This window comes from Sus scrofa, chromosome 9 (genome assembly GCF_000003025.6).
Source record: "Sus scrofa isolate TJ Tabasco breed Duroc chromosome 9, Sscrofa11.1, whole genome shotgun sequence".
Lineage (NCBI taxonomy): Eukaryota > Metazoa > Chordata > Mammalia > Artiodactyla > Suidae > Sus > Sus scrofa.
In genome coordinates this window covers 18,066,845-18,091,940 of record NC_010451.4, presented here as the reverse complement: position 1 = coordinate 18,091,940, position 25,096 = coordinate 18,066,845, and the positions used below count along the sequence as shown (strand labels likewise).

The 25,096-nt window shown below is 37.4% G+C and overlaps 1 protein-coding gene across 17 annotated transcripts in view; it reads left to right on the top strand.

Moving 5' to 3' along the window:
* The window catches only part of DLG2 (discs large MAGUK scaffold protein 2), a 1,971,427-nt gene that overhangs the window by 1,455,477 nt on the left and 490,854 nt on the right, over window positions 1-25,096 (top strand). For all 17 annotated transcript variants that reach the window (XM_021102325.1, XM_021102305.1, XM_021102303.1 and 14 more), the window contains 2 exons: window positions 9,921-10,065; window positions 12,767-12,905. In XM_021102325.1, the coding sequence (XP_020957984.1) occupies window positions 9,921-10,065; window positions 12,767-12,905 (284 nt within the window). The remainder of the gene's footprint in view (window positions 1-9,920; window positions 10,066-12,766; window positions 12,906-25,096) is intronic.

Here is a 25,096-nt window from a genome sequence, read left to right as displayed (position 1 = left end):
TCCCCCTCCCTTCTCCCACTTTGTAGGAAAAATTCCTCCATATATTATTCATTCATAGTTCTGTAAGTACATTGATCTAAAATGAAACTCCATTAATTTCTTCAGACTTTTGTACCTAAATCACCACAGGTCAGTAAGTCTCCCAGCATCTGCCCTGTAGTCAGACTACAATCTCTTTTTTTTTCTTTTTCTTTTTTTTGGGGGGGAGATGGGTGTTTTGTAATAAATCTTTCAGTTTCTCAACTAAAATAACTATCACGTTGGGCATCACCTGAATCATACCATATATATTGCATCCTTTTTTTTTTCTCTAAATACTCTAGCTATAGAATTGAAAACTATTTATCTGAGATGTTACCTTGTTCCATCCCTCATTTGGTACATCAGAATCCTACAGAAAAGCAACCATATGAAATTAGCCCCTCCCCTCTGCTAGAACACTCTAAGGATGGAGAACTTAAGGCCTCCTCAAAGCTATCCATTATATACTAACCATCATTAAAAATGTTTCCCTAAAATTGTATCAAAATATATTTCCCTAAACATCTCTCCCCTTATCAATAGCTCTTTCCCTTAGAAACAGAATGACGAATGCCAATTCCTCTTCCACTTTTGTTTGAAAGTTATGTCTTGATAGTTCTCCACTTCTCAGTTTTTTAAGATACCTTACACATTTCCACACATCCTTTTATCTTCTCTAAATAGATTACCCTGTTAACAAACCTTCTCTTAATTCCTTAGGATGTTATTCCTCCACTTAAAAAAAAAAAAAAAAAAAAAAAAAACCTCAGGCAGAATTGTACCATCTGACCTTTACACTGATTCTACTATAAGAAAAAATTATTCTGTCTGTCATATTTGCAATGAGCCTCTTAGTGTTTCAAATAATATGACTTTAATGTCAGACCTCTCTGATGTTTCATGGCTCTCACTCAGATGGCTCTCTTTATCAAGTAATAATTTTTAAAATTTCCCCTGCTACTTGGCACTTATTATAATTCACTAGAATTTTGTTTTGTTATGTTTTCAAATGGCAGTGACATCTGATTTTAATGGACCCGTACCAGTATCTCAGTGTCGTAATCTCAGGCTGAATAGATGACCTCTTGACCTTGAACTTCATGAGACAGATGGACAGAGATTAACCATATTGATAATTTTCCAATTCTTACATATATTTTTACACACCGGTTTTTATTAAGCCCTACCAAGATGATACACAGAGCCATACATATTACAGAAATATGATCTTCAGCTGTTTCTACAAAAGAGCAAAAACTGTGAATCCAGGATTACCTAATTGTCTTCTTTACAGGAACAACATAAACTGTTAATTGGGAAAGCCCCCTTGTCTCATTGTGACTTAAAGTTTATCATATTAGTCTCTTCTTTCCCACAGTCTTTGCTTGACATTTGAAGGAAAAACTGTCAGTGAGAGAACTCTTGCATCTTTTACAGAGGATAAGTTTATATCTTCTTTGCTTAAAGAGAAGATATAGGTAAGAGGAAAGGTAGTAGAGGCATTGAAGTCATGGGCAAAGACAGTGGACCCAGAGATGGGATAACGGGATTCAAGCATTAACTCTACCTAACTGACCTCGGCCAGGTCTTGTCCATCTTTGGTCTTTTGTTTTGTCTTCAGTACCATGGCTGCTTTGCCTCAGATCAGTGTTTTTCAAGCATGTTTTAAAATGTTCGTCTCGTGCCTCTGTCACCTGAAAAGGGCCTGTTGTCAAATAAGTCTGGGAAATTCTGCAACCTGGATCTCACCTCTCTTGTAGATTCTCAACAAACTTTAGCATATTAAAGCGCCTGTGACGTCCTTCAGTCAAGGAACTGATTTAACTTTGATTAATGCTATAACTTTCCAATGTATTTTATTATGGAACTTTTTTCTTAAAGTATTGTTTATAAAATACCTAGAACTAGTGTTCAGTGGAGAACACTCTAGGATGTGCCATGTCTGAGCATCTCTGATTTTTATTCCAAAGTTTACATCCTATGGTAAGGATATTAAGTGGATTTAGGGAATATGAATAGAAACACTAGGGTTTTCTGATAGAATATTGGCTTTGAGGATCTAAATTATCATTTTCGGTAGATGTACACTATCACCTAGTTTCATTCAAATATTAATGAGAAAATCACCTTGAAGAGCATTCAAATATGCAGATATTTTCTGAATAATAAAGACGACTTTAAAGGATTTTCATTGCTTAGACCAACCTTAGCTACTACCGACAGCTGTAACTGTCTCTACACAAAGCTCTTTCCGCCCACCAACACACTGCTTCCTCCTTAAAAAGATCTTTCACCTATAGCACCCCCTCAGAGTCCTCACTCCAACACTTGGGAGTGGGGCAGGACAGTTGTTACTGGTGTTCTTATTTTCCAGAAGAGCAAGTTGGAACTCAAAGATGACAAATTTCTAGTATTACATAACTAATACATTGTGAAATTGGACTCAGACGCAGATATCAATTTCCTAAAGCCACATTCCTTTCAGCAGAGTACTCAGCCTCTCTGGTGCTCAATATGGGTTGCACATTTGAATCTCGTGATAAGTTCTTGAACATTAGTGATGCCCAGGCCTCAATCAATCCTTAATAATCAAATCAGAATCTCTGGGGAAAGAGCCACACCTTATTTTTATTTTTCTAGTTTCCCAAATGGTTCTAATGTGCAGTCAGAGTAAGAACCACAGTCCTACCTTGACCTATCACATCCTACCCCACTCTGCTGCTGCTCTACTGCTTCTCCTGAGGGTAACTTCGGTGATAATGCTTATTCTATCAAGCTGGCCCAGCATCATTTAGCAATTTCCAGTAATGGACTGAAAGACATTTCAAAGTAGTTTACCCTTTAGGCTCTGTCCCCTGTAGTTAGAGTACCTTCTGAAATACCAGGAAAAAAAAATCTGGGTAATTATTTCTTGGACTCCCATCTAATTTCTCTCAAATGTAATAAAATTACAGTGTGATGCAAATGCAATGACATATTTAAGGGTTACAGTGTTTTATATATAAATAATTTTTATATAAAGGGTTAAAGTCTTCAACTGTATTGCTTATTTCTTTTGTTTTTATTTTCAGTTTAGTAACCCTGTTTATAGAACTTGCTCTGTAGTCATCACATATTGGTACTTACTATAGACCAGTGGTTTTAAAATTCTTTTAATAGCACACCGCATCAGTAAAACATAGAAAGTTTCCTCTAGTCTATGTATATTTCTCTACTTCAAATTGCATTCATATATTGCTCTGCTAATATATTATATGCGCTTTTAAACCATACACAAAAAATAGAAAGATGAATATCACTGTGATAAATATTTAGAAGTTCATATATTACTTCCTGCACCCAGTGGACTGCCCTGGGGTTCCTATCATACTGTCCGTTTTGGTGACTGCTAACATAGAGAAAGCTGGAGTCAATCAAAACATCACTGTCACTAGCTCTTTCTTTCTCTCTGCAAAATGAAAAGTTAAGAAATGTATCAATGATTAATGAAGGAGCAAGAAATTCACACTGTTGGAGCTTTGATTAGGTCCCTTATAAGCTGACATAACCCGATACTCACATTCTGTACCAGCCTTTTATTCTTATATCCCATGCCTGACACAGAAGGGGTGTCTAGTAAGTGTGTGTTGTTGGTTGAATGGCCTTCATTCTTTATCTTTCCTCTCTGACTCAACACAAGTGCCTCATTCTTCCTATTAAGTAGGGAATTTTGACGCCCTTCCTTGGGTGTGCCACGTTGTTATTTTTTAACTTATTTAGCTTATTACATCAACATTTATTATGTGCCTGCAAATTACAGTGTGTCAGCTGGGGGAATACAAAGATGAAAACAATCTAATCATTGCCCTTGAGAAGGTCAGTCTTGAAGATGGAAAGAGGTACTGCAGAAGTATTATGTAAGAGAAGGAGTGATCATTTTCCCAGAAAGAACCCTGAACCCTGACCAGGAAAAAAACTATTTCCAGCATTAGGATCAAGAAAAGCACCGTGTCTGATTATGATGTTTGTTTGCTCTCTGTATATTGCTTTACAGTATCTTTTCAGGTTCATGATAGCATTTTTTTTTCTCATAAACACAAGTAAATCAACACATAGATCAGTATGCTTCCCATTTTACATATAAGAAAAGTAATGCTCAGTAAATATGTTAATTTACCCAAATTCACAAAACTAGAAATTGAGAGCAAATCTGGATCTATATTCAAAACTACTCTCATTGTACCAAGTTGCCTTCATTTCAAGAAACACCTAGGTTGAAAATATGGCTGTTATTTCTCATAAATTTCAGTCAATTCACTGGACATAAGAAATAAGCTTCCTTCTTTCCCATTCTAATTTTCCACATTCATGAGATCTTGGCTATGTGTGTCTTATAAAGAGGCCATTGCACGTAGTTTCTGTTTTCCCTTATTTAAAAAGGTTTTGTTCTTGTTCATTTGAAAATAGAGTTAACTTTGTTCTAACCATAATTAATGCATGTTCATTGCTGATAAGATGAAAAATATGAAAATATTTATTATATAGAAATAACCATTATTAACATTTCTTATGTATTCTCCGCTATTATTTTTAAAACAAATTTTGTTCTAACAGTTAATTGCAATGCACTGCAGAGATTTCAGTCTTTAGTTTATTCATGTTTATTTTCATATTACAGACATTACTACATTATATTGGTTCCCTTTTTAATTTATCTTACAATATACTGATCATCTACATTGTCTATTTTTTCACAAAGTTAACCTTGGAGTTGGTGATGATTTTACAGTGTTTCTAGGCTCTCACGTTCCCTTGTACTACGTCTTAGTGCAACTTTTATTTCCCAAATGCCTCCCAGTTTGTCTCACCACATTGCTATTCCTGAATGAATATGGAAAGGTCAGTATCTCGCCATCTGCTCAGTTGCTCACTCCTCCTTCTCACACCCTCTCAGGCCCCCACACCTCCCACCTTTGTACCATCACAGATGTATTTGCTTACACTTATTTGAATGCCCATGACACTCGCCACCTTCCCTTCTTGCAAGCCTCCTGGCACCTCTTTCTCTGGTCTGCCCTCTTTTGTTGGCATCAATCTCCATTTCAGGGTTCCCTCTTCTATTTGAGAAGACGAGTAATCTCACCTCCAGCCTCACTCTCTCAGCCTCAGTCCTCTGTCCTATTGCACATATATGGCCAAGCTGCACACATGTCCCCCTCTGTGTAGCACACACCATGGAAACACTTCATTCAAATTCACATTTTTTTTTCTGAAACCAGGCCAGTTGCTCAGTGTTCACCATTATCGGCAGATACTTGATGCAAAAGAAAAAAAAAAGGGAAAAGACAATGAAAAACAATGACAAAAGCAACTAGCCAATCAGTATAATGTCCCTTTTCTCTGTGAACAATCAGCTCCAGCTGTAGGCCCTTTATCTTGAGAGTTCAGAGGATAATGCACACATATAATTAACCCAAATAAACCCACTTTCATGAAAAACATTTTGAAGACTTCAGCACAAAAGAGCACTTTCTGGTCCAGATCCTGTACTATTCTGAATTTTGAAAAAGACCGCACAGAAGCCTCATCAACAGTACTCCAATTAAACTCATCAGTTCACAGATGTTTACAGGAAAACGCTCAGCGAAAATTTTCACCAAGAATTCCTGTTTCCTGGGAAGAGAGATGGATGATGACAATAGTAATTGTCATAAGAGCTAACATTAATAAGTACTTTAATGGGCCTGCCGCTTTACATAGGTCAATACATCTAAATTGAGACTCTTTTGAGGCAGTGATTATTATCATACCTATTTTACAGATGTCAAAACTGAGGCTCAGTGGGTTAAATAAGTTTCCCAAAGTCACATAGCAAGGTAGTTCCAGGACCAGAATGAGTCCTGGTTTGCATGGCTCAAAAGCATGCACTCTCTTTTTTTTTTTTTGCCTTTATATAATGATTTTTATTTTTTTTTTCCATTATAGCAGATTTACAGTGTTCTGTCAATTTTCTACGATACAGCATGGTGACCCAGTTACACATACATGTATACATTCTTTTTTCTCACATTATCGTGCTCCATCATAACTCACTAGACATTAAGTTCCCAGTTCTACATAGCAGGATCTCATTGCTAATCCATTCCAAAGGCAATAGTCTGCATCTATTAATCCCAAACTCCCCATCCGTCCCACTCCCTCCCCCTCCCCCCTTGGCAACCACAAGTCTGTTCTTCAAATCCAGGATTTTCTTTTCTGTGGAAAGGTTCATTTGTGCCATGTATCTGCAGCAACATAGATGGAACTAGAGATTCTCATACTGAGTGAAGTAAGTCAGAAAGAGAAAGACATACCATATGATATCTAATAAAAGCATGTCCTCTTAATCACTACATTCTGTTGCCAGTATCATACCACCTGTTCCATGACTAAAATCTGTGTAAATTTTCCAACACCTTGTAATCACCAAATAAAAAAGGACTGAACTACCACTATATCAAATTACCAATATTTCCCCCAATATCCTCTTTTTCCTCACTTCTCACTTTCGGCCTTTCTTCACCTTCTGTTTTCTGCTCTAAAGATTTTCCTGGTAGTCTGAGGGTCTGTAAGGAAGTCATTCTCAGAAAACATGCCTAAAGATAACATTTTCTAGACCGTTTCAATGCCCAACTTAAAAATGGAAAAGTGCAATTTAATAAGCACTGGCCACATCTTTTTTTTTTCATGGATAATCTAATGAGCTGTGTGCTTTCTGTACCCTGGGGAGAAAGACACTGGGCCTTTGTCAGAAACAGAGCTTTGGTACCACTTGTAATCTAATCCAGTTGGTTTCTAGCCTTTAGGGTCTTTATCTATTAGCTTGTCATCTCTTCTGTTTATGCCAACAAATTCCTTCTCTCTTCTATTTTTTCATGATAGGTGTTTTTTAGGGTGTATGGTTGCAACATTCAGAGCCACCTTTAGGCAACCATCTTTTAAGAGAAAACATCCACTTCCATATATACTTTAAACCATTGTATGTAAGCTTTATTTATAACTATTCATTATCTAGTGCAAGTGGTACTGTCCTTTAAAAAAGTGATTAGTCAAATATATAAGGAGGTTTTAAAGAGACAAATATATCAAGCTTATTTCCATTTTACTTTTTATTTTTTTGACTGTGTCACTGTATCTGGCTGATGCAACATATTATCACCATTGGATTAATAAGCGAGAAAGGTGATGATTACTCAGGCTTTTATAACAGGTAGAAATTCACATTGCTTCTAATATGTAACCTTGGGAGGATACTCTGTTTTCTTAAAGAAAGAATATATGATGTCAGTCCTAGGTTTCAGTGAACTAACACTCAAGGGCTGTCTCACTTTCACCTTTTCAAGAGGACTGTGATTCAGCTGGCTTTACCACTTAAGGACTGTGTGATCTCTTTATTGCAAGTTAGCCTCTTCAAATGTCAGTTTTTCTCAGCTGTAAAATGGGCCTAATTATTAATGTCTACCTCATAGACATATAACCAGGATTGATTATATGACTTATGCCAAAATACATTCAAAATACTTCTAAGATATATGACATTTATGTGATAAATAAATGTTAGGTATTATTATTATTGTTCTTACTATCATCTTAGTTATTTCTCTGTCTGTAACTAAGAGCTGCCATCATCGGCTGTGTTTCCCATACCTGCGGTCCCTCTACATCCCCACTCTGTGTGGGTCTATTTTTCCATCTACCCATTCATTCCATAAACAGCCATATGCTATTAGAATGTGCGTCTCATGAGAGCAAGGGCTGTGTCCATCTGGAAAAAGCAGTAGGATGAATGGTTAAAAGCATGGTCTCTGGAAACAAACTGCCTGGCTTTGAATTCTGCCTCAACTACCATTAGGTCAGTGACTTTGGGCCAAGTTTCTGAACCTCCTGGAGACATGCCTTCCTCATTGTAAAATGAAAGAAATTATAATAGCTAATTCAGAAGTTATTGTGAGGTTTGATTGTGCTAATATATGTAAAATAATTTAGAATAATGCCTGGCATATTATAAGGCTATGTAAGTGTCTGCTGTGATTATCATTCTTACTGTTTATCACTGTCTCTCTAATACGTAAAATAGTGACTGACATGTAATAGGTATACAGTAAACATTTAATTAATGAAAGAACAAATGCTAGACACTGGAAATCAAAAAGATTTGAGAGAATGTCACTCGTCTAGAAGAGAACTACAGGAACCAGTGGAGAGGCTTACAGCTTATGGAGATGTCACAGTCAACAATCAGCTTCAATTCCTTCCTAATTCCAGGGCCCCTAACCTGGACTACACCGCCAAGGACTAACTAGCATGTGAAATTTGTATAACAAGAGGGAAAAATAAAAAGCAATGATATGAGGTATTGTATGACCAGAGTGTGGAGTAGATAGTTGAGAGAATATGTAGGAATCCAATATATTTTATTTATTTACACTTACATTTTTTTAATTACACATCTTTTCAGCAGAAACTAACTAAAGAGTTGCTCCATTAAAAAAAAAAAAAAAAAATAGGAGCTTGGAGTTCTTGCTGTGACACCGTAGGTTAAGAATCTCGTTGCAGTGGCTTGGGTCATTGCAGAGGCATGGGTTTGATCCCCTGATAATGAATTGGGTTAAAAGGATCTGGCATTGCCACAGCTGTAGTGAACATCGCAGCTGCAGCTGGTCTTCATTCCCTGACCTGGGAATTTCCATACACTGTGGGTGCAGACATAAAAATTTTAAAAATAAATAAACAAAAGGAGCTAAACAAGGGTAACCAAGGTATTGAACATACTTCTTGAATATTTTAAAGCCATTTAAGAGAACTGCTGCAGAGACCTGTATAAGCCACTGCCATGAAGTAGTAATTTCCCTGGTATCACAAGTTTTCTTTCCAAAAGAGAAAGAGGATTTGCTCTAAAGCCCATGGCAATAAGGTACTCTTGAACTTGTTCATCTGAAAAAGCACTATATTCCAACATTAGCACACTTTCTTTCGGAAATAGACTCATGTTAAATGACATTTTGGTGGGAACAAAGTGAGAAAAGCCAAGTTTGGTGGAGCTGTGGGGAAATGGGGGCGCTCATATAGTTGCGGTATTAGAGTAAACTAGTTCATATTTTCAGAGGGCACTGTGGAAATAGGTATCAGAAGCCTTATAATATTCATATAGTTTGGTCCAGCATTCACTTGTGATTTGTCCTGGAGAAGTCATCAAAGTGGTGCACAATTACAGAAAAAGGTTTATCGCAGCATCATTTATAATAAAATAAAATTAGAAATGAACTAAATGTGCTTTAGTAAGAGATTAGTTCAATCATTATGTTCTAGCCATGCAGCACAGTGCTTTGCAGGAAACAATACTTAACATTGTTGAAATACATCATGGTATAGGCAAGTGGTTACTCGAAGTTAAAAGCAGCTTCCAAAACAATGTGTATAATATGGTCACAGTCATTTAAAGAAATAGATCCATATAGGGAGATCGTGAATAATTTTTATTTTCTTCCATTGTTTTAGTTTGTTTTCTTTAATGAATGTATATTACTTTTGTAATCATAATCACTACAGCATAAGAAAGACATTTTTTCCACCAAGAGTATTCTAATTTTCATTATAATATAATGTATTTATTATAATATTAATATAATATAATAAAATATAATGTAAATTTCCTCATAGAAAAAGGCAGAAGCAACCAGTTTTCAGCATCAGCAACTGTATCTCATCTGCTTTGGCTAATGCTATTTATCTGTTCTATCCAAGTATGATACAGATATTGGACTATCCTATTTTCAATTTAATCTTTACATAAATTCATAATTTTGTGTAGCTTCTCGTGTGAATATTTGTCTTCACCTGCATAGGTTTTGGCTCTAATAATGAATTTTTTCCCCTTTCAGGTAAACAACTACAGTTTAGAAGAAGTAACACATGAAGAGGCAGTAGCAATATTGAAGAACACATCAGATGTAGTTTATCTAAAAGTTGGCAAGCCCACCACAATTTATATGACTGATCCTTACGGTCCACCTGATATTACTCACTGTAAGTACCACACGCTCAGTCCATCTTTGAACAGCATGTTGGGTTTGCAAAACTGGAATTCTGCAAAACTTGGCAAAGTCTTCTGTTTGCACCTTCGCTCTTGTTTAGCCTGTGGAAATACTTCAGAGGGATCCCACGCTTCACTCCCCGGGGCCTTACCTGATGAGTTAGCAGGTTCACTGTTATACGAAGGCTTGATAATGTATGTTATGGACAGTGCAATTACAACAACATAGGAGAAACATATGTTTAAATTTATTTTATTGAAATGTACTTGATTTACAATGTGTTTGTTTCAGGTGTTCAGCAATGTGAGTATGAGTCAGATACATACACACACACACACACACACACACACACACACACACACACACACATTCTTTTTCATATTCTTTCCCCTTACCGGATATTGAATATAGTTCTCTGTGCTAAGCAGTAGGACCTTGTTATTTATCCATTGTCTCTATATAATAGTTTATATCTGCTAATCCCAAACTCCCAACCCTTCCTCCATAACCCTCTTTCCCCCTTGGCAACCACAAATCTATTCTCTATGTCTGTTTCTGTTCTGCAGAAAGTTCCTTTGTGTCATATTTAGATTTCACACATAGGTGATATCATATGGTCATTTGTCTTCCCCTTTCTGACTTAGTTCACTTAGTATGAGAATCTCTATTTGTATCTACATTGCTGCAAATGGCATCATTTCATTCTTTTTATGGCAGAGTAGTATTCTAAGGAAGTGCACATTTTAAATGCTATTTCTTAAGCCCTAGAGCGTGATAGTTCACATTCCATAGTAGCCTCTTTTCCTTGTTCAAAACTAGATAGTAGCAGAGTGGGAAAGAGGACCCAACAAAATAAACCAGAATAGCACTGTGCTTCTTCCTGGGAGAAAGGACCTTGCCCTCAAATGGTGACATCATGATCCTTATTCACCATCATTAGAGTTCTTACCTGTATCTGAACTTGTTATATTGGCAGCGAAGCCGGAGGAAAATGTCAGTCCCTATGGCAGTAGAGGTGGTTGGACATGGGGGCTTCTAGGGCAACAACTAACAGTAAGATGCTGGACTGGGCTCTCACAAAGTCCACTGCTACATAAGCCTTGTGTTCCCCTTCTTCTTAATAGGTCAACAGGAAGATTCTGTCTTGGGAGCCTAGATTTAGAAGCAGTTCATTTTTGACGTGAGTTTAGGGGACTGTTTTGTCAACATCAGTGAATTTGCTCATTCTGAAATTGTGAGAAACCAGTTGTAAGATTGGGAACTCGTAATGTCCTCAGGACCTGTCATTAATTAGTACTATGGTCTTAAGTAAGTCAATGAACCTCTCTTAGATTCGGATGTTTCTCCTGAGAGAAATTGAAAGGTTGGAAGATTTTGTTACCTGCCTATTATGTTAGCTATTGCTTTTCTCAAGGATGATTCTAAAATGACTTGCCCCCAAGTGTGTCTCTTTTTCAGGTAGGCAGTATGCAGAGATCAGCTTTACCCTAGTATGAAAGAGTTTAAAAGTTTTTCAAACCAGATAAATTTAGAAAAATCAGTCTTGAGGCTCTGTGAGCCTCTTCTTAAAGGGCATATAAGGTCAATGTCAGGTAGAAAAAAAAAGGAGAAAACAAAACTTGCTATTCAGTTCAAGAAATATGTATTGAATAATTCCAATATGTGCAAGACACTTGTAAGTTAATATGTGGGATCCAAAGGATATGCGGTCATGGCCCTCACTGAAATGAAGGCTAAAGTCAGATGCATGAATAGCTGCAGTATTTGGCAAAATGAAAGGGATGTGTTTGCCATGAAAGAGGCAAAAATAAACATCCTTTGGGCATTCAGTAGAAAAAGATGTCACCTGTTTTTGGAAGACCAGAAAAATCTTTATGCAGAGGGTGGCATTTGGATTTTATCTTAAAGAATGGTTAAGATTTCAGAATCAAAGGTGAGCTAAGAGATAGAAGTAAAGATAGCTAGAAAAGTGGAACAAAGTCACAGATATTAGGAAGAATAGGCTTTACTTAAGGACCATAGCCTATGTGTAAGGGGGATTATTGAAATGAGTCAGTCTTGCAAAAATGATGAAAGGGAGAATTTATATTCAATGCAATAGTGTCAGTGGAAAGATTGAAACAAGAGAACAGCATGATCAGACCTGGATTTCTCAAGGTGTGAAATGCATTTGGGGAGAGTAGAGGCAGGGGTTGGGAGGGGTTTTCAGTTGCTCAAAAGAGGGGTGAATTTGGGTGGAGGATCACAAAAGGAAGGCAAGAGTTCTTAGCCTTCCTGGGATGGGATGAAAGTCTTATACAAGAACTTGCTCTTAAGAGCCTTCTGCTTTTGGTGATTTGATATTAATTATGTGAAAAGAATGTGAGCTCTGCAATTAGAAAGCTAACATTTTTATTACAATAGAAAATTAATCATCGTTCTGAAAATGTGAGTGCTGGGTCTCTCCAATTTTTCTCTTCACCTAATTATACTAGCTGGGCGTACAGATATCACTGCTATTGCGTCTTTCCAATCCTAAAGGTCACCATGTCCCTGTACATATTAAATGCAAACAAACAGCAACTCCCCCATCTTGATGGATAAGAAAATTCTTAGTGTGTGACAAACCCTTTCTATTTTTAACCGAACGATAGCATGACACATTGAATCACCCACATAACAGATTTCTTTTTCTTTTTTTTTTCACCCCTTAGCTTACTCTCCGCCAATGGAAAACCATCTACTCTCTGGCAACAATGGCACTTTAGAATATAAAACCTCCCTGCCGCCCATCTCTCCAGGAAGGTACTCACCAATTCCAAAGCACATGCTTGTTGAAGACGATTATACCAGGTCAGATATGCTTGTTGGTTAATTGGATTTGTGATCATTACCAGGAAGAAATTGCAGTTGCCTAACATGGCAGTGGTTGCTTCTGAGCATCTTTCAAATTTATTGTGGTCTCGCTTCAAGTGGAAATCTCCCAAACTTGTAAACATGTATCGTTGTCCTCTGTTGGAAGTAAAACCATGGATTCTTTGTGGAGAAACAGTAGTATACACATGTCTGTCACTTGACAATTTGTTACAACTTCTGATATCTAACTCCATTGGAGCTTGATAGCTATACTTTAAGATAGGTATTATTAATCGAAGAGAGAAGACGAAGCTGAGGTTCAACAAGAAGGAAGTAGCCTACCAATATTACATATTTGGTTAGTGGAAGAGTCAGAACTGAAAAACTGTTTTGTTTTCTGGGGCGGGGGGGTTAACAGTAAATTCCAGTTCTTGCTACCAGTGGCCACCTGCAATTCAATGGAAGTGGGAAGTCAATCAACCCTCCCTAGAGTATAATAGCTACAGATAGAAAGGAAAGGAGTGAAATTAATTCCAAAGGTTTGAATTTCATATATCTTATTAATCCCAAGAGGAACAAGACAGGATTTTAGGACAGAGCACAGAACCACATTGCTAACCCCACAAAGTAAAACTAAATTTAGCCAGCATGCCTCTGGAAAAGTCAGGTCTGAGAATTCAAGGAAGACCAATTTAGTCTACCTCATGGTCACTGGTAAGGAGTCAATACATTTTAGATGATGAACAAATAAATGAATGAATGGGTGGATGAATATTTTAAAATGTACATTTTTTTCTTTTTTCTTTTTATTGTTTTTCTGTTGTACCAAAGTTAATATATGCTCATACTATTTGGTGAGGTAATGCAGAGATATATAAGAAACAACAATCTTTCTCCAACCAGTCTTGAGGTTCCCAATGTGACATTCTGGCTTGAACATTTCATACCTTCCCCATGTTCATGCAAATATGTACAAAGCACACTCAGCATGACATTGTTTTTACAAAATAAGTTGGTATTTTACACATTGCTCTGCAACTTGATTTTCTCATTGAGAAATAGTTGGGCCCAAATGAAATTACATAAAGATAATGTACACTTTTTTTCCAAAAGCATTTGTGTGTTAAGACGATAGAGATGGATCTTTTGGTTTTATATCCTGCCTATCCAATGAAGTCATTTGTCATTTGTCAGCTTTTAAAAAGCAGAGGAGACTTCCTACTGCCTAATTTTTCTCACTGGTGCCCATGTATGCTTTGGTCTTTTCATCCCTTTGCTATTTCTTTTTAAATGATTAAGCATTTTCCATTTATTTTGCAATTTCAGGTTTGCTGAAGTAGCTTGTTACATCTTTAGCCAAGGATTGGAATGTTTAGATGCGGCAAATGTGCATCTGTGGTTTAAATCAAATATAAACTTCTTCCTATGCTGAAATGCCTAATCGCTATGCTCTTAATTCAAATGAGGGCTCCAGCAAAGATAATCCCCATGGTTCTCTAAAGATTGTGTGAATATGGGCACCTTTACTCACCAGAGCGATAATCTATTTGCTCTCATCCTTTTGCTAATATTTGATAGGATTTTAATTTGAAAATGTCATTTTATCTTGCGAGGCTCCATAGTGAATTAAAATTTATTAAACCTCATTCATAATCCAGGCCCTTTTCTAGCTGTTTTACTTACGTTATCCATCTAATCCTCCCCAAAACACAGAAAGAAGGGCTTTTATCCCCATCTTAGAGATGTAGACACTGAAGTTCAAAGAGGTTAAAGAACTTGCTTGTGGTCACACAGCTTTTAAGTGGGAAAACATGGTGTGATGCCAGCTTTAAAATTCAGGCTCTGAAGAAATATTTTCATTTTCTCCTTGTATTTAAAATGATAAGCAATTCATCTAAAATGGTTCTCATCATAGAAATATGTAGCTAGAAAGAGACCCAAGAGTTTTGATGAGCTCTAAAGACGATTAGATCCAATTTGAGACCTACTTCTACCAATGGCTAAATATGTTACCTTGGGCAAACCTTTTAACCCCCGCAAGCCTCAGTTTGTTCATCTTTACCATGGGGCAGTAATCAAACTTTCTCAAAAGGCTGTTGTAATGATTAAATGAGATAGTACAGGCAAAGAACTTGTAATGACGCCTGACACATAATGAGTATTAAGTGAATGTTATCTATTTAATGTAGGTATATTCATTATAATTCTTAATCTACCTAAGATGTCGCATGGGATATTTTAGATGGTGTCAAGGAAGAGAGTCCCACAGTGATATGCCTCAGGATCCTTGTTCTCTGGCAAGACAATCCCACAACTTTGCATAAAATCTTCCAAATAGCTGGTGCCTGGGAAATGTGTGAAATAAATTACATCAGTTCACACACACACACACACACACACACACACACACACACACACACACACATGCCTCCCCCACATCCTCACCGTGGCTGTCTCCTCTCAAAGGTGTTCTGAGCTATAAGGTGTTACCAAGGGCCTCAGAGTTCTCTGCCTTATTCATAAATGTTCATTGAGTACTTTCTCCTTGACAGTGGGCACTGCAGTAGAAATGCAAAATGGAATAGGAAACAACATCTCCAAAAAAACCCATCAAATTGACACAAAAATCTATGTGGAACCAGTGGATCCCCCCAGTGCCTCTTTCCTAACCATGCAGACCCACTCCATAAAGTTTTCCATGAAGCCTGTATTCTTGTTTTTTAATTCTGAGATTTTATGTTTTTCTCTCAAAATGCTATGTCATCTTTGGTAGTCAATAGCAGTTACTTATCTGATTATATATCCTTACCTGGAAAATGAAAAGTTGGCAACTTTATGTCAGTCTCCATTTTGTAATGTAAAAGTGCTTTACCATCCCAAAGTATGGGAAACAAACAAAATTTGATGAATTCAATGAAGGGCTCTCATGTGGCCCTAGCAGAGTTCCCCAGCACCACCAGAAGCCCTTAGTAAGTTTTTATAAATGATTTTTTTTTTTTGAGTTTTATGTGAATGCTGCAGGAACAGCCTATGGCATCAAATAAAGTTTCAAAGAGGAGGTAACTTGCATTTGTGCTTTAAAAAATGTGTAGGCATTTGTCAGAGAGTCAAGATCAGGACGGGCATTTATGATAGGTGATAGCACATACATACTTAAGAAAGAATGGGGAAATGAATACATCTGTTAGCGTTTGAATGCAAGGTTCATAAAGGAACGGTATCTACCTTTAAATTGGCTTTATATTTCTATCCTTTCTGTCATATGCAACTTAGGCGTAAATCTAGTCTACTGCATAAAGTAGTGAAAGCCACAAGATGACTACTATGCATCATTAACACTAACTGCTTTAATTTATATTATTGCCCCTAGATTAGTTACATAATATTCTTGATTTTTACAGGTAACAAAAATGAGTTTAATTCCTATGGTAATTTTCTCAAATCCTACTGCAAGCAAGAAGCAGAGTTAAAATTTGAATTCAAGGAGTTCCCCTGGTGGCTCAGTGGTTAACAAATCTGACTAGGAACCATGAGGTTGAGAGTTCGGTCCCTGGCCTTGCTCAGTGGGTTAAGGATCCAGTGTTGCCGTGAGCTGTGCTGTAGGTCGCAGACACAGCTCGGACCCCATGTTGCTGTGGCTCTGGTATAGGCTGGTGACTACAGCTCTGATTCAACCCCTAGCCTGGGAACCTCCATATGCCACAGGAGTGGCCCAAGAAAATGGCAAAAAGACAAAAAAAAAAAAAAAGAATTTTCAAAAGAATTTTGATTAGAAGAATACTGTAATGACTTACCTGGAATTTTTTTAAAAACCTCTTTCTCATTATGTAGGAAAATGTGTACCTGAGTCAGCTGGGATATTCTGTTCTTCCATTGATTTAGACAAAGGAAACATAAACTAAAAGGCTTTGGAAAAATTCTTTTAGTTATAAGTCTATTGAGTCCCTTATAAATCAGAATTATTATTATGTGAGTACTCTGGTCTTCAATTTTGGAAAACTAAAAGCTATTACAATGATCCTGAGATGGTTTTTTTGTCTCATAGAGTAATAGACTATCAGAGCTGGCAGGGCCATAAATGACTATGGCGTCTAATCCTCCTTTGTTTGATAGGTAAGAAACACAAAGCCTAGCATGATTTGTTGGCTGTCCCTGGGTCCCACCACTTGTAAGCAGTAGGATCAGATTTAGAACCCATGTCTTTGAACACCCAGTCCAGTGCTTTTTCTATTTCTCTAAACTGATATTCATATTTTTGATGGAGACAGATGGTAACTATTAAAAAAAAAAAAGCTGTAATTAATCAGTGATCACCTGTGATCTGTGCCCACTTCGTCCATTACTTACAACTGTGGATTCCTTTCCCACCCGGTCAAGTTCGCCCTGGTCACCCAGAAGAGATGCAAGCCACACACCATCACCATCTGGTACAGTAGTCTCAGAATACACAGACAAATCATCAATACTAAAATGAAGCCCACAGTATGGAGAATGCAGAGTCAAACTGCTCTTTCAAGATGTGGGGACTTAATAAACCAAGTTATGATTGTGATAAACATCGTAAGGAAAGCCAAGGACTTAAACTTAGCTGTGAGTGACGTATTTCCTAGTTTTAGAAACCAAGTTCACCTGACTCTGAACTTATTACACCCAGATATCTTTCTAACTGTTTTTCACAATGTTCCTTCACGTAATTTGATTGCTCAAAAAGCAAAAGCCAAGTCTCACACAAGATTTCTTATTGCCAGAAGCTTTCAAGGACTACTCCAGATTGTGACCCTGATATTCGTGGCTTGACTCCCTTATTTCTAAATAAAGATGAGCCCATCAGACTGGAGTCTGCCTCCACTCTTCTCTCCCCAAATTATAGAATAGTCGTTTACTGGACATAGTGTCTAAAATGTATTCCAGTTCTTTTCTCATTCATTCATTCACTCATTCATTTACTTATTCTGTGAATATTCAGGCTTATGCCATGTGTCAAACACAGTTATCAGCAATAAAATGACAATTACACACTGGACAAGGCTCTGGCCTTTATGGACTTTACTTTCTAGGGTATTGAATAGAAGATACATAGACAAGCAAGGTATAGATAAATAAGTGCTATAAAGAAAATAAAAATAGTACAGTAATGCCATAGACGGAGTTTGGGGAAGAGAACAATATTAAGGAGGTTAACCAAGGAATGTCCCTCCAAGGAGACAACATATGAGCTGAGACCTGAATAAAAAAAAAAATGTTTAAAGTAGTGATATCAAGATCAGAGAAAGGACATTCCAGGAAGAGGAAATTGCAAAGCCAAAATCCCTGAGGAAGGTCAGTTTCATGTGTTCCAGGAATATAAGGAAGCCCAGCTTGGCTAGAAGGAGATGAGCTAATGGGAACATGGCAGCAAATTAGGTTGGAGAAGGATCTAGCTGTGTGACCTTGGGCAAGTTATGTAACCATGCTTTGCCTCAATTTTCTCATGTATAAAAGGAGCAGAAGGATATTTCCCACTTCCTAGGGTTATTGTGACAATAAACTGAGTTAGTACATGTTAAGTTCTTGGAGAAAAGTAAGCATTCGACGCATTTTATTAATTACTATTTAAAACAGGAATTTAAGACAAACTACTCCACAAATGAAATCATTTTTTGGTGGAATGGGAAATGTAGCCAACAATGTTATACAGATGCTCAAACAAAAATTGCTTACGTCTACATCTTTTTCAACTAATTTATCTCCCAGAGCAGCTTTAAACATGACATTACAGAAAGTCATATAGTCTTAGTGCTTCATTAAAGCTCTTTATTTTTATGAATACAGTGAGTATCTTATGGCTATCTTCATTGAAAATACAATATAGGATTCAATGGAACCAAATAAGATAAAAACTAGTCTATGAATCTGGGTTATTGCCAAATACAAGTATCCTCTGGAAAAGTCATTGATTTTTTGCCCTGTTTTATTCATGGTAGCACTCAATAACTAGCATCATGTAGCTTTTCCCTCAAAGAAATTCTGCAAAACATGGTCTCAGACTCATAGCCCTTGTAAGTGCATTATTAAACTTACCCAAGTCAAAGATTCATCATCAGTGTCTCTGACTTATCTGTTTTGCTCTCTGTTTCTGCAGTGTGGAGCCCAGTCTTACGTCTCTTTTGAAGCAAAGTATAGTAATGAGAAGGGGTGAATGGGGCAAAAACAAGTGAGACAGAAGGAGGATAATCCATTTAGGGGAGCCCTCCAGGGGCGTTTTCTATTTATTGATGGTGGCTCCGCATAGCCATTTAGGTTTACGTGCATAAACTGTGAGGCATGATTGATAGAACTATCCTGTTAAGAGAGCAAGTATGCTAATGGGGAAGTTGACAAATTTTAATTAAAAGAAGATATCCAAATATGAATTGAAAAACATGTTAAGCTGCTGTTTGCAGTCAGGGAAATGAACTTAATGAGTGGAAAAATGAAACAGTAATGGGAATTTTAAGATTTTTTTTATAGATATTTATCATTGTGTAGGTACCTAATAAATTAGCCAGACATAAACGCACAACACTAGGCCTTATAATTTTGTGGATAATGGTCATTGCATATCTAAGCTGTTGTTATTATAGATATAAAATTTGAATAGAGAGTTGTTTAATCAATGCTGTATTACATTTTTTTTTTTTTTTTTTTGTCTTTGCCATTTCTTGGGCCGCTCCTGTGGCATATGGAGGTTCCCAGGCTAGGGGTCAAATCGGAGCTGTAGCCACCGGCCTACGCCAGAGCCACAGCAACGCGGGATCCGAGCTGCGTCTGCAACCTACACCACAGCTCACGGCAACGCCGGATCGTTAACCCACTGAGCAAGGGCAGGGACCGAACCCGCAACCTCATGGTTCCTAGTCTGATTCGTTAACCACTGCACCACGACGGGAACTCCTTTTCTTGGTTTTTTTTTTTTTTACATTTTCATAGAATGAATTCACCCTTGGTCTTCAGGGCTAGTTGAGAGGGAAAAGGGTTAAAGATGGCCCATGGAGAATTTTGGAGGGGCCGCTGTGGAAGCAATCAACTATTAATTGACCCCAGGCCCCTTGCAAGCTAACTACCATCACCCATACAATGTGTAGCTTATTTCTGACCCTTATTTATGTGACATTGAAACAGGGTGTATATTATGATTCAAGACAAGTAGGCATAGCCTCTTCCTCTAGGAGTTTATTTTCACATCCATGTGTCAATAAAGTAATAGTAGACAAGAGACAGCTGATTCTTAATTGTCCATATGTGGATGTAAATTTTGAAAATTACCTATAACAGTATTGTAATCCCTGAGTGACTCCTACCATTTCCTATGCCGTTCGCTGCTGTGGCTGAGGTTACATGTTAATATTAGTGTTTGCCATAAGAAAACTGCAGCATCCAATTGTTGCACCTCAAAGACATATTCTTATATAATATAGATATATATTTCATTAGTTTTGGGTTGCATCGTTCACTGTTGGTTTTTCGGTAATTTCCTTAATCTAGACACCGAAGCAAGCTGTATCGAATCAAAGACATTTTAGGGATTCCCTGAATGGGTTAGGAACCTGACATAATGTCCATGAGAATGCAGGTTCAATCCCTGGCTTTGCTCAGTGGGTCAAGTATTTGGCATTGCCCTGAGCTGTGACATAGGTAACCTGGGATCTTCCATATGCCGCAGGTGTGGCCATAAAAATATATATATATTTTTAATGCTACCTTCATGCATTTTCTCCAGACATCCTTTTCAACCTTTATATTTCTTGCCCCCTTTATTGCTCTTCAGTTAGGTTGTGTTATTTTCCCTAATTGTAAAAGTAATATGTATTTGTAGAAATTATGAAAATATTTTTTAAAAACCTAGAGCACAGAGGGGTAATCATTCATAGATGATACATTCCCATTAAGTTTTTTTTTTTCTGCATATAATAAGTAGCAAAGCTGGGATCCGTCTGATTCCAGAATCTGTGTCCTTGAGCCTGCTGGTAAAGGTCATGCAGTTGGTGTATAACAGGATCGGGATTCAAACCAATTCCAGAGTCTGGCTCTTTTTGCTACACTGCATGGTTAGCATTATTAGTTTTAAGATCTCTCGAATCTCCTTTGTGCTTCGAGTAAATTTCTCTCTTGTTTTTCTTTGTCCATAAAGGTAGAACTAAAGTTTTATGTCATTGCTTCCTCCCAGCACCATGCACAACCTGTTCAGGAGAGGCAGTCAGTTTTTCTCAGGAAGGAGGGAGGCCTTCTGTACACAGGTAGGGGGTCAGACCTTAATGCCTGTCATTCCGGCTCTAACACCAGACCCCGTATGGTTGCCTTAATGAACACTTTAAGTCCTCACTGAAAGAACTTAGCCATTCCTGTGAGTATATGTGCCTCTGAGTATAAACATTTAAATATCAACCCTCGTCCTAGATTTCTTTTCAAATTAGATTGACCTTGAAGTAGAACGATGTAAGTCCTTTATTATGTAGACTGTGTCCTGAATGGAAATGCTGTCAACTGATCCATAAGAGTGCGATATTTTGTTTTATGTTTTTTTTTCCTCCCTAATCTTTTTCCAAAGTCTCATTTACCATGTTGAGACAGGGGATGAAGATAGAATGAAACAGCTGAAGTAAACGTGATAGCCAGAGATTTCAAAGCCAATTACATGAGGTCTTGCTCTGAATTTATAATAGTACTAGTAGACCCTGATAGCTGTCTGGTGCTGCCAGAGACTTTCCTATTTTTCCTTTAGTTCCTATAACACTATACAAAATGAGCAGAGGGATGTTATACCTATTTAACTGATTGAGAATCTGAGATGACAGATGCCATGATTTCCCCTGCAACAAATAGACAATAAGTGGCAGATGCAAAACCCAGAATCCAGAAGCCAGGTGGCATCTTGGTTAAGAGCTCAGATTATGGACTCAGAATAACTCTGAGTCCGCCCCTTGCTGTTTGACCTTGAATGAGTTATGTAACCTCTCTGTGCCTGTTTGCCCACCTACACCTATAGCATGGTGTATATCATTTAGGATTAAATGAAGCAACCTATGTAAAACCCTTGGAGCAGAGAATGGCACAAAATAAGCTACATTCAGACTAGCCATCATTGTTGTTGTTGTTGTTGTCGTTGTTGTTGTTATTAGCCTTGACTTCTAGTCCAGGGCACCATAGTGATTACAGAACTATTTGCAGTTGTGATGATAGCAGCGCAGGTCGTAGATGGTGGAATGAGATTAGGAAGTAGATAAAGGAGAAAATGCTTCTGGCTAACTTAATAAAACTTAGACTTATACTATTTTTACACTTGCCTTAAAAGGGTCGATTTTGAGATTTTATGTTAAGTGAGATTTCCTTTATACTTCAATTTCATAGATAGATATAGTTGATCCTAATTAAGAAGACTTTATTCAAAACAAAGCCTAACTATTTAAGTTATATAAAAAGAAAAGTCTCTGTTAAAGAAAAAGTCTATGTTATTCTTAGTTTTAAAACTCTAAAATTAGAAATTGTAGAATGTCAAGTAAACACAAATATATATCTTCCCCAAAACTCAGATTTACTATCCAGGCATCATAAAACTTGTGAAGTAAATGCAGTGATTACTTTTGCATAGCTTCATGATTTGAGCACAGAAATCAAGTAAATACACAGCAGCACCTTTGGTGAGACTTCCCAGTTCCCAGGGGTCACATTAATTCTATGACTTCCCTGGATAACTTGAGATTGGACCAGGTATGGCTGGATGAAGTTTCACATACAGTATAAATCTAATTCCATGTCTGAGTATAGCTCAAATAAGATTTCGCTGAATTGGGAGTTCCCATCGTGGCTCAGTGGTTAACAAATCTGACTAGGAACCATGAGGTTGCGGGTTCGATCCCTGGCCTTGCTCTGTGGTTTAGGGATCCAGTGTTGCCATGAGCTGTCACATAGGCTGCAGACGAGGCTCTATGTGCAGACGATACCCGAGTTGCCCTGGCTGTGGCGCAGGCCGGTGGCTATGGCTCCGATTGGACCCCTAGCCTGGGAACCTCCATATGCTGCAGGAGTGGCCCAAGAAATGGCAAAAAGACAAAAAAAAAAAAAAAAAAAAAAAAAAAAAAAAGATTTCACTGAATTGAAAATCCTGGAACTAAAGGGAGGTATGAAGGGGTTGCCCTTGAGTAAGGAACTCATAGTGAGAATGTGGTCTTTCCAGGTCAAGCAAAGTAGGGTCTTCCCCAGAACTACTGTTCTGTAGCTTAAAGAGAAATATTTCCAATTCTGCTTACAAAATTAAATTTTATATTTCTCACTGGTGAAATAATAAAGAGCAGTATTTCTTACCTTCCTTTGAACAAAGAGCTTAATGTTTACAATCTCCAGATATTAACATTATCAGCTGAAAATTATCAGGTCAACATTTTTAGAAAAATACCGATATTCTGTACTACTGAAAGAAATGAGGTAATTTAAAATGAGACTATATCATAACTTTCTCAGGAAGAACAGATCCACTGTCTGAAACTAGTGCCAAACTCTCACAACCAGTTGGTCACCTGTGAAGCCTTTCTAAGCAGAGTCCTGAGTCTTGCCCCAGATCTACCAAATCTGTGTATCCAGGGATAGAGCCAGGATGTTAGTATTATAAATAGAACAAAAACCCTCATAGGTAATTCTGATGCAGGCAGACCTGGGAACCAATTCATTGTGTCTTCGACTTCACAAAAACCATATTACCCAAAGTAAAAGCAAGGTGTAACACCTTAGAAGAACACATGGTCAGGCATTTGTCCCATAGAGTAGGTTTTTATAAAGACATTGGGTGACTCTAAACCACGGACTCTACTAGGGCTATGCAAAGAAAGGGCTTTGCTCCTGAACAAGAGTTACTAATCCCAGAATTTGCTCAGTGGTGCTTAGATTTTATATTTAAAATTTTAGAATTTATGTATTAAAAATGTAGCAGGTATGCATTTTGCACACGTTTTTTAAATGGCACATGGTTTTATTTTATTTAAATTATATCTGATAGTAGGCCTCTATCATGCCTACTTCTCTCCTTAAAGTTATCTCTACACATCAGTCTTTTAGGAGCTCAGACTTTTGAAGAACAAAAACTCGGAAGAGTGTTTCTTAGGGAAAATTCTGCTTTCCCTCCTGTAGCGCCAATCTCCAATGAGGCAAGGGAATATAGTTCAATATAAGTTTGTTGTTCTAAGGAATATCTTTCAAATTTTGGAAAGAAAAAATACAGTAAGTTCCAGATACAAATCAAGTGTTTCAAGTGTTTCAATAAATTATCCTACCCCCTTGCCTTTATTATTTACATTGCTTCAGAAAAAAACAAAACAGGCATGTTAGTCGAATTCAGAAATGTTCTTCTCCTTAGTCACCACCCCCTTTTTCTGTGAAACAAATGTTTTTATAAGAGAATCTTAGCTACTTCTATGTCCATTTACTACACTGCTACCATCTTACAGCATATCAGACAGTGGCTAAAGGCATACCTGAGTCAGGAGTAGCTGTTGATCATTTCATGGGCCTATCGCAGATGTTAATGGCAGGAAACTAGAGGCTGTGGGGAGATTAATTGAGAATCCTAATCCAACTTCCGTACCCATGTTAGGCTGCTTCCTAAGTACCTTGAGTCCCTTGTGTGTAACTGCATGCTTCTTGTAGGAACCCACTGATTTAGGTGCTTCAGCCCACACAAGAGATTCAACAATGCACACAACTACTGCGTATACCACTGGCAATTCTTTTTTGAAAAAGTTATGTTGAAGTATAGTTGATTTACGATGCTGTGATAATTCACTGTTGGCAAATCTTATTTTGCTTTACATTTTCCCACTTGGCGTCCTTAGTGATCATTGGAGTCAGAGAAAGCTGCATTCACATCACAGTTTGACCACTCCCTCACTGGCACCACCTTCCTTATCGTCTCTGAGCCTCAGTCTCCTTATCCAAAAACTAGAGGTGACAGCCACTGTGTAAGTTTGTTGCTACAAAGATGAAAGGTGATGATGTATGTAATCAAATAGTGACTGAGAAATTTGGGGGTCCTCCGTTGTTGAACTTATATTCAACTATTTTCCTTCCATGTACCACCACCCAAAAAAAAAATCCAATTCCAGAACTCAGATAAGTCACATTGATTTCACAGAATATTTCATAAGAAGACGGAGAATGTGGGATGACTTTATAAGCTCTAT